General features: G+C 34.3%; 1 protein-coding gene and 1 long non-coding RNA gene across 5 annotated transcripts in view; one reads left to right on the plus strand and one right to left on the minus strand.

Moving 5' to 3' along the window:
* The first annotated feature begins 277 nt into the window (after positions 1 to 277).
* LOC148186240 (uncharacterized) lies at positions 278 to 5,889 on the plus strand. The gene is made up of 3 exons (XR_015775132.1): positions 278 to 1,084; positions 5,511 to 5,621; positions 5,744 to 5,889. It is a non-coding gene; the product is annotated as an uncharacterized LOC148186240 (long non-coding RNA).
* A 4,887-nt stretch (positions 5,890 to 10,776) lies between these two features.
* Positions 10,777 to 16,330, minus strand: part of mef2ca (myocyte enhancer factor 2ca) — a 66,430-nt gene continuing 60,876 nt past the window's right edge. For all 4 annotated transcript variants that reach the window (XM_088070753.1, XM_088070750.1, XM_088070751.1 and 1 more), the window contains one exon: positions 10,777 to 15,483. In XM_088070753.1, the coding sequence (XP_087926879.1) occupies positions 15,141 to 15,483 (343 nt within the window). In that variant the 3' untranslated portion in view covers positions 10,777 to 15,140. The remainder of the gene's footprint in view (positions 15,484 to 16,330) is intronic.

Genomic DNA, 16,330 nt, shown 5'->3' on the forward strand with positions numbered 1-16,330 from the left:
ATAGGTCCCAAATTAAACGCAGATCAAGTTGTGGCCGACAGCATTACGCACTGACTCTATGGCAACAATACTTCCTGAGTCAGGCTTTGTAAAAACACGCTCTGCAGCCTGCTGGAGTTTCAGCTGCGGATACAACAAACCAGATGTTACAGAGCTCACATGAGCGGCTGACCTCATTCCCAAAACATTAAAAAAAACTGTACTGAGCTTTTTTTCCCATAACTTACAGCGTGCATGTTCAGTCGGAGCAGATATTTTCCTTAACCCTTTGAAACCTGAGCAAGTTGTTGACGCAACATAAAAAGAGGGCAATGAACCAGAAGAAATGCCTTAAAATATAGGAAAATTTGGAATAAATAAATAAAAATGAAAATATTAAATATAATATATCATATTATATAAAATAAGTAATTTATTTGCTTGTTACCTTTACTCCAATGTTTTCAAAAGAAAACAAACGTATTTTGAACATTTTATATATTCTCTTATTATTTTATTTATTTTATTTACTCATCAGGTATATATATACATTTATTTTGATATATTTTATTTATTCATTATTTGCACAGTCAAAAAGCCTTTTTTAAAAACAGCATTTGTGAATACCATATTTCCTGAGAATAGTTCAATATTTAATCCCAAACTCTGCTGTGTTATCCTCCGGTTGGACACCAAACTTTATTTTTCATAAAGTTATAATAAGTTGTTTTTTTTTAAGTTTTCTAAAAATCGGATCGTCCGGTTTCCCAGTGTAAGTGAACGCGCCATTATGCCGCGCTTCTATTGGCTGAAATGCTTCACGCTCATTGGCTCATTCAAATCTGCGGCGTCCAGTAAAAGCCGCGCAGGTGCGCCGCGCGGAAACTATAGTCGGAAATGACCTGGAGGTGTTCGCGTCGTGCTGCCGCAGCTGATCCGCAGCTGATCCGCAATTTCTGTGTTTTTGGTCATTTTAAGATGATGTGAAGGAGAGATTCTGGATGTCCTGGAGCTGGAGGCCGGGCGCACAGCTGTGGGTGAGCCGGGATTCGGGGTTCGTTGTCGGGTCTGGCTGGGTGCGGAGGCCGCAGGCCGCAGGCCGCAGGTGAGTGTCCGCCGCTGCTGCTTCCTGTTTGGCTGAAAACTCGTGTTTTGTGGTTCGGTTCGGGTTGACTTTGGTTCTCAGTGTTTGGATTGTTGTTGGCTTCACCGCTTGTGTTACATTTGTTCAGATTTTACTCGTGAGTTGGTGTTTTTTGGTGTTTTCTGCATGTGTGCAGTTTCCCGCTCATTTGTTAACTGCTGAGTCTCTGCCTGTTTACTTTGCTCAGATCATTTTCCTGCTGTTGCCTTGTTGTTAACCCTTTAGGCCCGCTTTTATTTAACACATTATGATTTTCCTCTTTCATTGAGTTTAATTTTAACCAACATCACTCATAATTATCAAATATTCACTAATATATATATGGTTTTGTTTTTTTTTTAAAGATTTGTAACCTTTTAAATACCAGGTTTTTGTCATGATGCTGCTTTGTTTTAGATGTTTTTCTGCTCTGATGGCTGTGGGATCAAAAATGTCAGTTTGAATGGGTTTCAATGGAGCATTTTTTGACCTGAACAGTCTGAATGTAACTATTTAGTTTCCACAGTGTATTTTAGACTTATTGTAGGAGCTGAGCTGCAAATTCACTGATTACACTCAAATACACAATCTGGACTACATTTAGGACACATGCATCAACACAAAAAGCTGTTTAATTATTCTAGCAGGCTACAAAAACTGACATTTGTGTTCGCAACATTAATAATTCACATACGAATATAGGGCCCACAGGTGTGGCGTGTTTTCTTTAGAAATCCTGATCTAATTTAACCCTTTAACACCTGGATCGACTTGTGTTTTCTTGTGCTATTTACGCCTTTAAACCTCTGAAACCTGGAAAATTGTTAGATTTCTTTTGAAAACATGGAGAAAAACATGAGAGCAACTTAGCAAGAAATGTCCCCGAAATTGCTAAAAAAAACAGTAAAAGGTGACAAAGAAATTACCTGACAATTAACTGTTGGCAAGTATTAGATATTCTATTTTTATTTTTATTTTTATTTTTGCATTTTATTTGTATTATGTTCATATTTTTATATATATAGTAAAAGCCTTGTATTTTTCTGTTTTGATAATTGTTTGTTGTATTTACCTCGGTACCTTTGAAAATAACGGTTCACCCTTAATGTTTTTTCCGAGGCTTTAAATAAAATAAATTATTATTTTAAAAAAAGTGAAAAATGTAAACAAAACTACATATATAATCATATTATAATTTTTTTGTCTGTTTTTATTGTTTTTCTTTCATTTTTTCTTTAATTTTTAAATTTGATTTAATTAATTTTTTGCTTATTTAAAGGCAGTTTACTTGTAATTTAAAAAAATAGATATATTTTTACTAATTTCTTGCTCAGTTTTTGGCCATTTCTTGTTAAGTTGCTTGTTTGCTTCTTTCTGTGTTTCTGAAAGAAATCAAGCCGATGTGCTCAGGTTTTAAAGGGTTCAAAAACAATATATAAAATAAAGAAAAAGAACCGATAAGTAGCATCAGTGGTCTTTTTAGTGTGTTTGTCTTTAAAATTCATGGAAATTTCTTAGTAGAATTGTGTATAAACTCTGACTTAAACCTAAACCCTTAGACCTTAACTTTGAACACAGTTGTGTTAGTACTTGTACCGTGAGTACTTTTTCCACTGCAGTATAATGTTTCTGCACAGTCATGTGTGCGTTGGTGAGCAGACAGACCGGACTCAGATCCATTATCATCACTCAGCAGTAGGAACTTGTGACTAATCGAGTGAACTGGCTGCTCCTGACGAGTCGCAGGCGCCCAGTCAGCACTTCTTCTTCTTCTTCTATAAAAATCCAGCCGTTCATCACGTCTCTGGAGTTTTACCTTGACTCTTATGTAGTTACACACCGCTCTCGGGACAAAAAGCTCGCGCACACACAAAGCAGAGGTCACATGAACAATGTTTTGGCTTCCTCCATACAGGCAGCGTCTGTCCGCCTGATAAACACAAACTGGTTTGAACTGGATGCGGAGCGCCGGCACACACAGTTACAGACTGATTGGCATCACGTTTTTCAGGCTGCCATGACAGATAGAGCTTTGTTATTTTTTGTTTTCCCGCCAGCTGTGAAATGTTCCTGATTACGGAGAGAGACACACAGAGCGATTGTACACGTAGTTTTAGTTTGCTGAAGTCACACGTTTGCCTCTGAAAGTGTTTGCGTGAGTGAGTCTGCAGGCATGTGGGCTGCAGGCCAGTTTCACACGGCGTCCTTCAGATCAGGTTTGCAGAAACCAAAAACTCCAAAATAATATTTATTCCAATCAAATGCACACAAAGCAGTCGTGCACGAACCCCTCTGAGCTGTTGTTTTCGTGCACAGTCGCTCGGTTTCACGCCTGCAGGAGCGGACACTTAAAAAAAAAAGCTGCTGGAGCCTCTCGCCCTTTGTGTTGGCATCCCGCTCATGTGCGCACGCCAGCCAACAATCCTATAGATGTTACCCAGACTGCCAAAAATAAACCCGAGCTGTCTGCGTCCGCATCAGAATTTATGAGCCGTTTGTACTTTAAAACCTCAGCAAGAAAACAGCTCAGTCACGACCTCGGCTCCGAGACGAGCTGCACGCGTCCCAGATATAGTGGTGGAGTGTAACTAAATACAGTTAAGTACTGTGTTGCAAGTACTGCAAGTACACACTTGAGGTACCTGAGTCTACTTTTCATGGACAATTTGTACTCCATTACATTTATCTGAAGGCTTCAGTTACTTTAACAGCTGAGATTTTTTTCAGCATTTTTCAATATTTTTACTTTTTTTGCAAACTAAAAATTCAGTTAATAGAAAACTGCACGATAATATTGTTTCAGGGTCGAAACGTCGGAAATAAACTTGTGTGGCACGGAGTAAGTGTGCAGGCGTAACCTGTTTCCCTCATGAAAGCTGTTTTTTTAAAGCCTTTCACCAAAGCGAAGGCCGATGTATCGAATGTACTCAAAGTATCGCCACTTTTTCATGTGTGATATATAAAATTACTATACCGTTAACATCAAGTAATAATTGTGACGCCATTTTTATGAGCCACCGATGTTTCAGTTCTCTCGCTCTCTATATCAGGGACCGACTGCTTCATTTTAGTCTCTTTTCTTCTTCCTGTTGTGATAACTGTGTGTGTGTTGATGCATGTGTCCTAAATGTAGTCCAGATTGTGTATTTGAGTGTAATCAGTGAATTTGCAGCTCAGCTCCTACAATAAGTCTAAAATACACTGTGGAAACTAAATAGTTACATTCAGACTGTTCAGGTCCAAAAATGCTCCGTTGAAACCCATTCAAACTGACATTTTTGATCCCACAGCCATCAGAGCAGAAAAACAGGACTTGTATTATTTCTGGGTGTCATTCTGGGCTTTTGACTCTGAATTTGTCATTTTGACTATTTTCCACCTGATGAGGTCATTTTGACCATATTTGGCATATGGAGGAAATACATGCTATTTCCACTAGGTGACCTGTCACAGTCAATGTAGCTGCTGATCACTGACATATCCCAGACTGTCAGCAGCTACACTCACACACTGACATATCCCAGACTGTCAGCAGCTACACTCACACACTGACATATCCCAGACTGTCAGCAGCTACAATTAAAAAAAAATCTACTTTACATGTAGTATTACAGGTTTCCTACAGTCTGAGGCAAATTGGATTTAAGACTTAAGATTTTTTTAATGCCACTTGCAATAAAATTTAACCAAAACTGAAGAAGCGGGCGGAGTCGCTGCTTCAGTTTTGGAAACGTTACATTAGCTATACCAAAAAACCTTTTAGAGTGGAGCACATGAAAGACATGAACATTTTATTATAATAATCTGTTTGGTTTACCAGATTAAGTGGAAAAATGTGGCATTAATGGCTGATTTTCCTGCTGATTTTGCATTACCTGGATTCTTATCATTTTGAGTTTGAGAAGACGAATTTGGTAAATTATTTAACAAAAAATAGACGTTACCGCTTAATTTCAGATGTTAAAATGCAACATGAGAAAAAAAAATCTATCTCTCATGTACTAAAAAAATATGAAAGACTGATTTTAGACAATTTTAGAGCAATTTAGGTCTTAATTTTAGATCAGTGAATTCAATGCCTCTCAGTACTTTTTAAAGATCTGCAGGAAACCTGGTTGAAAATACTTCATTTTTGTGAGGTTTTTTTTGTGTGTCTGTGTGTGTGTGTGTTTTATTTATATGTAAAAACATAGTGGCATTATGACAAAAACCTGGCATTTAAAGGGTTAACATTCTGAAATGAAAAGAATATTTGATATTTATGATTAAGACTAATGTTGGTTAAAAGTTGAAAATAATATTAGTTTGTAATATTTTTAAAGCTTGACTTTGTGTGCAGTGTGATATGTGTGTGTGATATCAAAGTGGTTAAAGTCTTGATGTTTCTCGGTTTTCTTCGTGTATTCAGAACGACCGAAGAGTTGCTGAACAACGTCCGTCATTCCCACCGGGAAGATGTCCCTCAAGCGTCTCCGTCCTGCTCCGTCTGTCTTTCGTCTCATCCGAGGAGCGGCAGCAGGTGAGCAGCTGAAGTTTCCTCTGTTTTCACTCCTGAATCTAAATCCTCCATAATTAACGCTCCATGTTTTACCTCTGCGTCCGCCTTCTTATTGTTTGTCATTTTTTACTTTTTTCCACCAGATGTTTTTGACCATATTTGGCACACGGAGAAAATACACGCTGTTTCCACCGTGACTGTCACGGTCAATGCTGCTGCTGATCATTGACATATTGAATATCCCAGACTGTCTGCAGCTACAATTAAAAAAAAATCTTCTTTGCATTTAGTTTATTTTGTGTATTTTTTGTAAATCTAAGAACACAGTGGCATCATGACAGAAACCTGGCATTTAAATGGAACAGAACAAAAAGAAACAGATTTTTTTTTCACGCCAAAAAAAAATTAAAAACATTTCTCGCCCCAAATTTTTATTTTTTCCTCGCAAAAAAATAATGTAACTCTATTTTACACATGAACCAAAAAAAATTGGACTTGGGAAATGAAGCACCAGAAAAAAAGAATTCTCACTTGCCCCTCAGGGCTTCCGTAGAAAGCAATGAGCTACTTGGCTCAAAATAATCCACAAATTTAAAAAAAAATTCTATTTTTTTTTTTTTACAAAAGGGAGAAATGTTAAGAGAACTATATTCATCACTGTACTTTTAATTTAAAATTTATATTACAGAAAAAATATGAATGTTATTGAACTTTTACATTTTCAAAGTCATTTTCTTGGTTGTTTTTTCTTTTCTTTTGGCTTTTTTTTGGGGTAATCTCAATTCTTTTTTTTTCTACTAATTTTTGGGCTATTTCTTGTTAAGTTGCTTGTTGCCTTCTTCTCATGTTTTTGGAATAAATCGAGCCAACATGCTCAGGTTTCAAAGGGTTAATCAGTTTGAACATAAAACAGTCCAGATCTCAGACGGCGAGACGAGTCAGCTTTATTTTTCACATTTCATACAACAAACAGGGCGACTCTTTACAGAGAATAAATCATAAAATCATGATTAAAGGTGCACATTTACAATAAAAGAATAAAGAGATAAAATATCAATGAGTTTCATTAATATTTACTAACAATATAACAACAATAATAATACCAACCTAAAACTTTGATCAGGTAATTTATGTATTGATTCAGTGTCTGTTTTGATAATCAATTCACACGTAAAAGTTATTTGACAAAACGAGACATTTGAAGACGTCACAACAGACTGCAGAAAAAAATGATTTACATATTTCTCAATTTTCTGGCTTTTTTAATTTCTTTTCACCAGATTAATAAATAATAAATAATATAATATCATTATATTATATAATAATATTTCCATTTCATTAAATGTTATAATTTACGTTAATGTACGGCACTATTTTCCTGACAGTTGTTAGATTAAGATTTTATTTAAAAAACCTACAAACTATACACTAAAAATTACAACTGTTTGTTGAAGATTGAACAAGCGATTATGATTATTTTTGTTATATTATTGTTATTTGCATTATATTCTCACATAATTCAATTTAAATAACTTAAATGTTCATAAAAGGTAAAACTGGCTAATATTTTACAAAAAATCCCACAAAGATTGGAAAAAAATCCCAAAATATGAAAACATATTCCACCTGAGCGTCTTCGTCTGAGAGAGAAAGGCGATTTAGGATTTGGCGCCGTCTGTGGCGCCCCCTGCTGTCAGTCTGTAACTACAACAGACAATAAAGTCACTTTATTATTATGGCTTCAGATTTATTTTAAGACAATAAATGAAAAAACAAACGCTGTTTTCACTCTGCAGCTGCAGCTAAAATTTTAGAAATTTGAATCTAAATTCTGAGATTGTAAAAAAAAAAACCTCAAACCCGTTTAAATTCACTTTTTTTTTAGTAATTAAACCTTTAAAACCTGGACTGACATCACTTTTCTTGGGCTGCGTTTAGACGTCTTTTACAAATATTTAAAGTCGAGTCAGACCGATGTGGGATTTTTGAGACCGATACTGATTTTATTGTGGAAAAATTCACAGAATGCCGATGTGGCGACTGATATATTGAATTTTTGAGCTGGAATGAAAATAGATCATTTCTTTGTGGATTGTGCTCTGATTTTGCACCGATATGCAAAAGTACTCAGAAGGCTGCTTTCTTAAACAAACTTTTATTTAACACGTTTACTTATTGAACATTACACACAAACAAAAAAAAGACTAAATAAAAATAAAATAATCAGTACTGTAAGTGCTCAGCGTCAGTCTTACAGAACAGTTAAATAAAGAATAAATACATTAAAATAAATATCTAAATAAACATCAGCGCTGTTTAGTTTCAAACCTTTGAACCCTGAGCTAATTGATTTTTTATTTTTTCTCAAAAACATGATCAAAAAGGCAAAAGTGGCAACTTGGCAAAAATGGCCCAGCAAATTGCAAAAAAATCTGAAAATTAAAGGAAATTTTCGTTAAAACTAAACATAAAATGATAATAATGAACCTTATTTTTATAGCAATTTTATTAAAAATGTTAAGGATTTTTTTATCAGGTCATTTCACCCTTTTTTGTTTTGACATTCCCTTTTTTATTCCCTTTTTTCCGTCGGTCGGTTTTCACATATCTGTGAAAGAAAAGCCCATTCGTGTTTATATTTTATAATTTAATTTAGCAAGTCTGTGTTATTATTTCTCATGAGCTCGTGCAAAAGTCCAGTGTTTAGGTCATTAAAATATATATATATATATATATATATATATATATATATATATATATATATATATATATATATATATATATATATATATATATATTTTTTTTTTTTTTATTTATTTATGTTGTTTTTTTAAAGATTTTACAATTTAAATTCCTGGAAAATTCAAATGCCAAATTTGCAAAACTTTTTTTCAAGAGAAAAATGGTTTTTAAAAATGTATTTATTTTTTTTTTAAAAGTTTTGTCATTGTGTATAATTGTATATATACACTGTTGTGCGTAAATATTTTGAATTTAATTCAGCAAGTCTGTTATTGTTTTTCATAGTTAAAGTTGAACTGGTTCAAAGATCCAGTATTTATAAAAAAAAATAAAAATAAAAAGAAAGAAAAAAAATGGTGTTTTTAAAAAACTGAAAATTTAGTTTCAAGTCCTTAAAACTAAAGAAAATAAAAATTCTTTCAATTCCCAATAATGTATGAAATGTAGCAAAAAGCCGAATAAGCTTTTAATAAGCTTTTAAGCTGTTTTTTTTTTTTTTTTTTTTACATATCCAAGTGTTTACGTGAGCTCTTGTGTATATTGTTGTGACCCCTGAGGTCATCTTGATTTTTCTGTGTTTTTTTGGCCTTTTTGTAGTTGACTTTATTGTTAACTTTGACTTTATTGTTTTTGTAAGTGCTGTAAATATTTGAGCCCTTTTTTTCAGCAGTTGTAGAGTGAACGTTGTCTCCTGTTTTTCAGTTTGGGAGTTCAGGTCGGAGGCTTGTCTGTTGTTCAGGGATCGACGTGTATTTTTGTTGTGTTTGTGGCTCGCTGACGTCTCAGTTAATAAACTGCTGTTTTGCCTTTGAAACGTGCTGTGAAGCTGGTCGTTCTTCAGAGTGAAAGCGCACACGCGTGTTGTTTCCAGGTTCCCTCGAGGCCGGGGACATAACAATAGATATTCTGAATTTAATGTAGCTTTAATTTAACTTACTGTAGTTAAAGTTGAGCTGCTTCAGAGGTCCAGTGTGAAGGTAGTTTGAAAAGTCAGATTCTTGAATATTCAAATGCCAAATTTGCAAAACCTGTATTAAAAAACAAATCAAGTTAAAATTTAAAAAGAGTTGAATTTAATTTTTGCAAGTCTTGAACTGGTTCAAAGGTCCAGTGTTTAGGTCATTTTGAAAAAAAAAGTTGTTAAAATTCAGAAAAGGAAAGAAAAAGAAAAAAGGTTTTCTCCCAGTTCTCAGGAGCGTACGAAATGCAACAAAAAGCTGAATAAGCACAGAAATAGTGACTATTTTAACAGAAACTTTTTTTTTTTGTTTGTTTGTTTTTAAAAAATTTTTAATTGCCATCGTGTCCAAGTGTATATATACACTCTTGTGTTTATATATTTGTAATTTAATTTAGCAACTCGTATTGTTTCTCATAGTTAAAGATGAGCTGCTTCAAAGGTCCAGTTTTTATTAAAAATTAAAAAAAATAAAATAAAATCAAGTAAAATACCAAAGTTGCAAAATTGTTCAAATTTACAAAAAGAAGAAAAAAAAATAAGAGAAAAATCTCCAAATTCTCAAGAATGTATGAAATGCAACAAAAAGCTGAATAAGCACAGAGACCACTGTAACAGAAAGTTATTTTTTTGTACACTCTTATGCGTATATATTTTGAATTTAATTTAGCAAGTTGAGCTGATTCAAAGGTCCAGCGTTTGTTTAAAAAATATATATTTTTGGTGCGTTTTTAAACATTTGAAAATTCAAATTCTTCAAAACTAAAGTGCTAAATGTATTTTTTTTTTTAAATTTCAAATAATTAAAATTCAAAAAATTAAAAACGTTTTTTTCCCAGTTCTCAGTAATGTATGAAGTGCAACAAAAATCCAAATAAGTTTAGAGACCATTGTTACGGAACTTTTTTTTTTTTGTATATATATATTTGTCTTTTTGTTTCTCATTTAAAGTTAAAATGGTTCAAGGGCCAGTGTTTAGGGAATTTGAAAAAGAAAAAAAATGTTTGCGTGTTTCAAAGATTTTAAATTCAAATTCTTGGAAAGTCAAATGCCAAACCTGTAAATAAAACAAATCAAGTTGTTAAAATTCAAAAAAGGGAAAAAAAAAAGGTTTTCTCCAAATTCTCAAGAACGCATGAAATGCAACAAAAAGCTGAAGAAGCACAAACAGAGACCATTGTAACAGAAACTATTTTTATTTTATTTTTTGTCATGGTGTCTAATACTCTTTCGTATATTTATATATATGATTAATTTAATTTAGCAAGTCTTACTGTTTCTCATAGTTAAAGTTGAGCTGCTTCAAAGTGTTTAGGTAATTTGAAAAAAATATATATAATTTTTTAAAGATTAAAGTTTTTAAAGATTTGAAAATTCAAATTCTTGAAAAGTACAAAACATGTATTTTTAGAAAATCAAGCTGTTAAAATAAAAATGAATAAATAAAATGCAACAAAAAGAAGCACAGAGACGAAGACCATTGTAACAGAGCCTGTTTTTATCTTTGTATATTTTTTTTTCTGCAAAATACAAATACTACCACGTTTGGGAGTGAGGGAGCTGCTGTACATGAGCTCTGACTGCGCACTTTGTTTTTTTCTTCTGAGAAACATTGTCTCCAAGTGGCGACAAAGGCCAGCTTATGCCGCTAACAATCTCTGTAAATATTAATCTGGTTATTAGAAGCAGAGACGGGGAGATTCGGAGGACATTCGTTGATGTCTAACACAAAATAATTTCTTCTTTCGGGGCATTTTGAGGTACAAGTCCAGGCAGTTAAAGAAAGAAACCCAAAAAAACCAGAGAGACTTTGGTTAGTGCAGCCTGAGGACGAGCTCCTGGCTCTCCTGCTCCTCGGTTTTAATAATCCGATGAGTCGGGCGTGGTGCTGTTAATCTGAGCTGGACGCCGACCAACCCGGAGACAACACGCTCATCATAAAAGAAAAAGAGTGCAGAAGAAAAAAAAAACAAAACATCTTGGGCTCTGCCCTTTTTTCAACAGTTTTCATAACTAAACGTCAGTTTTGAAACTAGAGCAGCTACAGTTTGATTGTGAATTCGTGAATTTCGACGGGGCACAAACAGACAGTCTGCGGCCGAGGGTTTAAGCTCCAAATATACAGTTTTTAAAACCAAAATATTCAAATGTGAACAACCCTCGGCCACCTCTTTGTCTCTTCAAAATAGAAAATAATAATAAAAAAACGGGATATCAGTCAGCAAACACTGTTTAGACTCTTATTGTGGCGGGTGTCATAATGTCCTTGTCGAGTTATAAAAATACATATACAGTGGTGGAAAGTAAAGTAAATTTACCCAAGACCTGTACTTAGGAACAATTTTGAGGTACTTTTAGCATTTTATACATTTACTCCTCTTTATCTCAGAGGGAAATACTGTACTTTCTACTTTAATTAATTTTTGTTTTTTACTTTTTAGATTCAGATTGAACTTGAATTCCCGGCAAACAGTAAGTTCAGAATAGTTTATATTGACCCAAATTTAAATCAGGTCATTTTTGAGTCCAAGTGAACATTTGTACCAAATTTAACGAAATTTCTTCATAGCCTCATTAAAATACCAAATATTTTACAATTTCTGTTTTTGATTTTAGTCCGAGACATAAAATTATCCAAAGTTCAACCAAAAAAATTGGAGAAAGTCGAAAAGTTTAATGTAATCATGCATATCAGAACCATTGATCACGTGACGACCCCTCAGATTTACGTGGTGACCCTTTGAAGGGGCTCGACCTCTAGGTTGAGAACCACCGGTCCAAACAAATGTTTTGCATGAAAGACATGCAATAGAATATTTTTTTTTTTGCATTTTTTTATACTTCAGTAAATGATCTGAGTACTTCCTCCACCACTGCATATTTATATAATTAAAGTAATAAATTGTTTTTAGAGATTGTCACTGATATAATGTTGATCTGACACCAGCTGAACTCTAAAGGGAAATATCTTTTAATTTAACTTCCAGCAGACTTAAAATCTCCCTGAATGTTCAATAGAAAATGTCGTGCATCTCTTTGCTTTTTATATTAACTGTCATCTTATTAAATAGAGCTGCAGACATCCAAGAATATCAATTTGATATAATAAAGAATTCAAAAAAACACAACACGATATAAACTTTGTGCAGCAAAGCATCACTGTCCTGTTGGATATGGCTTTTAGGATTTCAGTCCTCTCTCTGTCTGCTCAGCTAACAGCTAACGGCTAACAGCTAATGGCTAACGGCTAACGGCTCGCTCTCTGTGCATAACAACAAGGCCGAGAGTGAATTTATCACTCAAGTTTGGATGTGAGTTCAGTCTGATGTTTGATGCACATAAAAATTTTTTGTTTTTATAGTAAAATAATGCAGGTTGTCTGTATGGAAGCGAATAAAGGCCGTACATTTATTGTCATTAAAAAAAAAAACAAAAAACAACTTAAACCACTACTGAATACTAATCACTTTTTAAATACTTGTGCACTTAAATATTCAAATTTTAAAACCATGGAGTAAGTGAATTTATGGGGTTTGATGTTTGATGGGGGTGGCATATGAATTTTCAAAAATCAGAAATGTTTTTCCCTAAAATTAGTCATAACAGAAAATTAAATTATACTAAATAAACTTTTAATTTATTAAATCTTTTTGTTCTTGTTAAATATTTCCATTCCTAATTATTTTTTTTATAGTTTATGTGATTCTGCTTTATTCCTCTCCTTTGAAATGTTCACATTTTAAATCTGTGTGAATTTGTGTGGTTTGATTTTTTTTCTCTCTGAAATTTCCAGAAGATAATTTTTAAAGTTTTTGAAAGTTTTGGAAAATGACTGTTTTTTTTGCATGCTCTATAATCACAGATATTTAATATTTTGGTGTGTTTTGAAATCTTGACTTTTAAAACATTGATTTTTTTTAAATGCCAGTTTAGCGAATTTGGCATTTGACTTTTCAACCATCTGTAGTTTCGAATCTAATTTTTAAAAAAAAATTCAACCAAAAAAACAAAACAAAACTAAGTGTTCTTTTCAAAGTCAAATATTTGAATGCTAAAAAATTCAGCAGCATTCAGTTTTAAAATTAGACACAGGAGCACTCTTTTGTGGAATTGAAATGTTTATTTTTATCATCTTTGTTTTCTGTTAAAAATATCTAAAACTTTGCTTTTAGTCTTTTAGTCATTGGTTTTCGTCATATTTTTTCCTTAGTTATTATTTATAATTTATGTAATCCAGTTTATCTCAAGTGTTTAGGTCTTTGTTTAGATGCTCACTAATCCAACAGGCTTTTATTTCTATTTAATTCGTCTTTTATTTGAGGTGTGTGAATAATAATGATCATACTGTTAGAATTTAAAGTATTCAGCAGTGGTAAATCTTTAGTTATTTATAAGATTTAAATCCGCTCAGCATTTCTTTGCTTCCGTAGTTTTGTGCATCTGGATTGCAGTTCGCTTAAAATCACATTTTTGTTAACACAGCTCTGAAAATTAATCACCAGCTCCGACAATCGTTTTCACATCAAGTGAAAAACGTCTTTTCTCTGCAACCTGTTGCAAATAACTTTCCATCATCATCACTCGCTCTAAAACCTCCTCAGTCACCGTTTCTCTCTTTCTATCTCACCAGAGCCACGTTTTCTCCCTCTTCCTCTCACCACACTTCCTCTCTCTTTCTATCCGTTTTATTTGCCACTCTCGACCCTCCGTACATTAATATATAAATGTGCTATAACGTTTAAATGTGCGCAAATATGTTGAACCTGCAACACGGCGTGGACGGAGCGGTTCACGCCTGCTCATGCATCTTATCAAACCGTTCAGAGTACCAGACTTCTTCACTTTTACCTTTTGTTTGTTTGTTAGTTTGCATACATGTGCACATACATGAATTTGCATGTAACATATTTGTTATTTACTTAATATTTTTACCCCTCCCCGCCCACCCCTGAACACACACACAAAACAAGCAGTACATGTACACGACAAACTCGCTTTACTACAAACATGTTGCGCAGTACGTGTTCGTCTCAGACAGACATTTATCAAACTGCCAAAAGCCACATTTTGGACTTCAGAAGCTAATAATAAATTTATGAAAAGCCTCTGAGACAAAATATTAGTTGTCATTATTAATTATAAGTCACCAGAAACAACGTGTGTAATCCACAATACTGCAGTTTTAACTTACAGTAAAAACTAATGTTTTTCTTTTTTTTTCATTCATCAGTTATGCATTAAAAAAAATGATACAGGGTTCCCGCGGTCGTAAAAAACCTGAATTACTGATATTTTTTACTTCAGTAAAAACATTGCAAGTATAATAATGATTAAGTCTTAAATAGGGGTCGACAGATCATCTTATCGTGGCCAATATTTGATATTTTGCCGATGATCTGCATCAGTGTGCATGCTATCATGATGTGATCGTGTGTAATTGCATTAAAAAAAAGATGAGAAAAAAAGCTTAGAAATATTGCAATTGCATTGTAACTTTTTTAGAAAAGCTTCTGTTAAATCGGACGTTTCAGACAATCGTATAAAACAGCGCTCTAAATACTGGAGGTGTTACTTTTAGTTTCCTTTCCAGCAGTTTGATAAATACTCGTCTGATGCAGTAGAAGTATTTCCTGTCGTGTACACGTCTAGCTACAGTACATGTAAATACAGCAGAGCGTCACTGTATTCATATAAAACTGCCCCCCTCACGTACATGTTACCATTACACATAAAGCACACCCACTCAGTACAAGAAGAATATGATAATAATAATAATAATAACACTATAAGGTAACTTTACTAACGCCCCCTCCTCCCCTCTGCCTGCAGACCGCCTCCCATCATGTGGCCCACCCCTCCGATAGCCTCATGCGTTTGACTGACGGGCTTTGGCGCCCCTCCTGATTGGACAGAGGCTGCAGGAGGAAGTTCCCGTGGTGATCGTCGCGCTCCTCGCTGCCTTCGTACGAGCTCCCGCAGCTGGACGCGCTGTCGCCGGGGGAACGGCCCGCCTCGTTGGGCCCCCGGCCCCCGGAGTACCCAGCTGTGGCCACGCCTCCTCCGAGCCCCGTGCCGATCATGGCGACGCTCCTGTCTCTGGGCGGCGAGGCCGGCTCCGATTTGATGTGGAGGTTCGGGTGATGACCGGAGGACAGGTTCAGGTTCGAGGTCTGACACAAGTTCCTGGAGGACGAGACGGAGGCGTGACTTCAAAATGAAGACCACAAAACTGATCTCAGACCAGGTCAGTTTTTCTTCGCTATCTGTCTCTAAGCGGGTTTCCATTAACCCTCAAATTTCACAAATTGAAAATATGGAAACACTTCAATTCAGATAAAACTCCAATTTATCGCAAAATTTTTTTAACGCTCTTATGAGGTGTTATAACAGGCGATTAAAAAAAAACACCCAAAGATGTTTGGCAAAACTGCAATGGAAACATTTTTTTGGCTTTTATTGGTCAGATGAAAAAAAAGACAAAAAAAAGATCATATCAAACGTGGAAATAAAAACGTCATAGTATAGCATGTCTTAAAAATGATGAAAAAACTGCCATAGTGGTCAAAAATACTGAAAAAAATCTTGCTAGAGCATGTCGTCAAAAATAATGTAAAAAACCCTGTCATAGTATACAATGTGGCCAAAATGATGAAAATACTTAATATCATGGCATGTTGTCAAAAATGATGTCAAAAAAATCATACTTTAACTTGTCATCAAAAGTTGTGAAAAACTGTTAAGTATAGCATGTGGTCAAAACTTATGACAAAATGTCATAGGATACAACTGAGTTAAAATCATGAAAAAACTTCATGTTATGGTATGTCGTCAAAAATAATGAAAAATTGTGTAGTATAGCATGTCTTAAAAATAATGGAAAAACGTCATAGTTTCGCATGTGGTCAAAAATGATGAATGAAGGTCAAAGTACAACGTGTGAAAGGCGGGATCACGGCATGACGTTCCTGCCATGAAATGAGAGTGAAAGGGGTTTGACTTGTCTGCTGATCCACCAAAGATTTCACAAATT

Source organism: Plectropomus leopardus, chromosome 20 (genome assembly GCF_026936395.1).
Source record: "Plectropomus leopardus strain MGB_pleo_1.0 chromosome 20, ASM2693639v1, whole genome shotgun sequence".
Lineage (NCBI taxonomy): Eukaryota > Metazoa > Chordata > Actinopteri > Perciformes > Serranidae > Plectropomus > Plectropomus leopardus.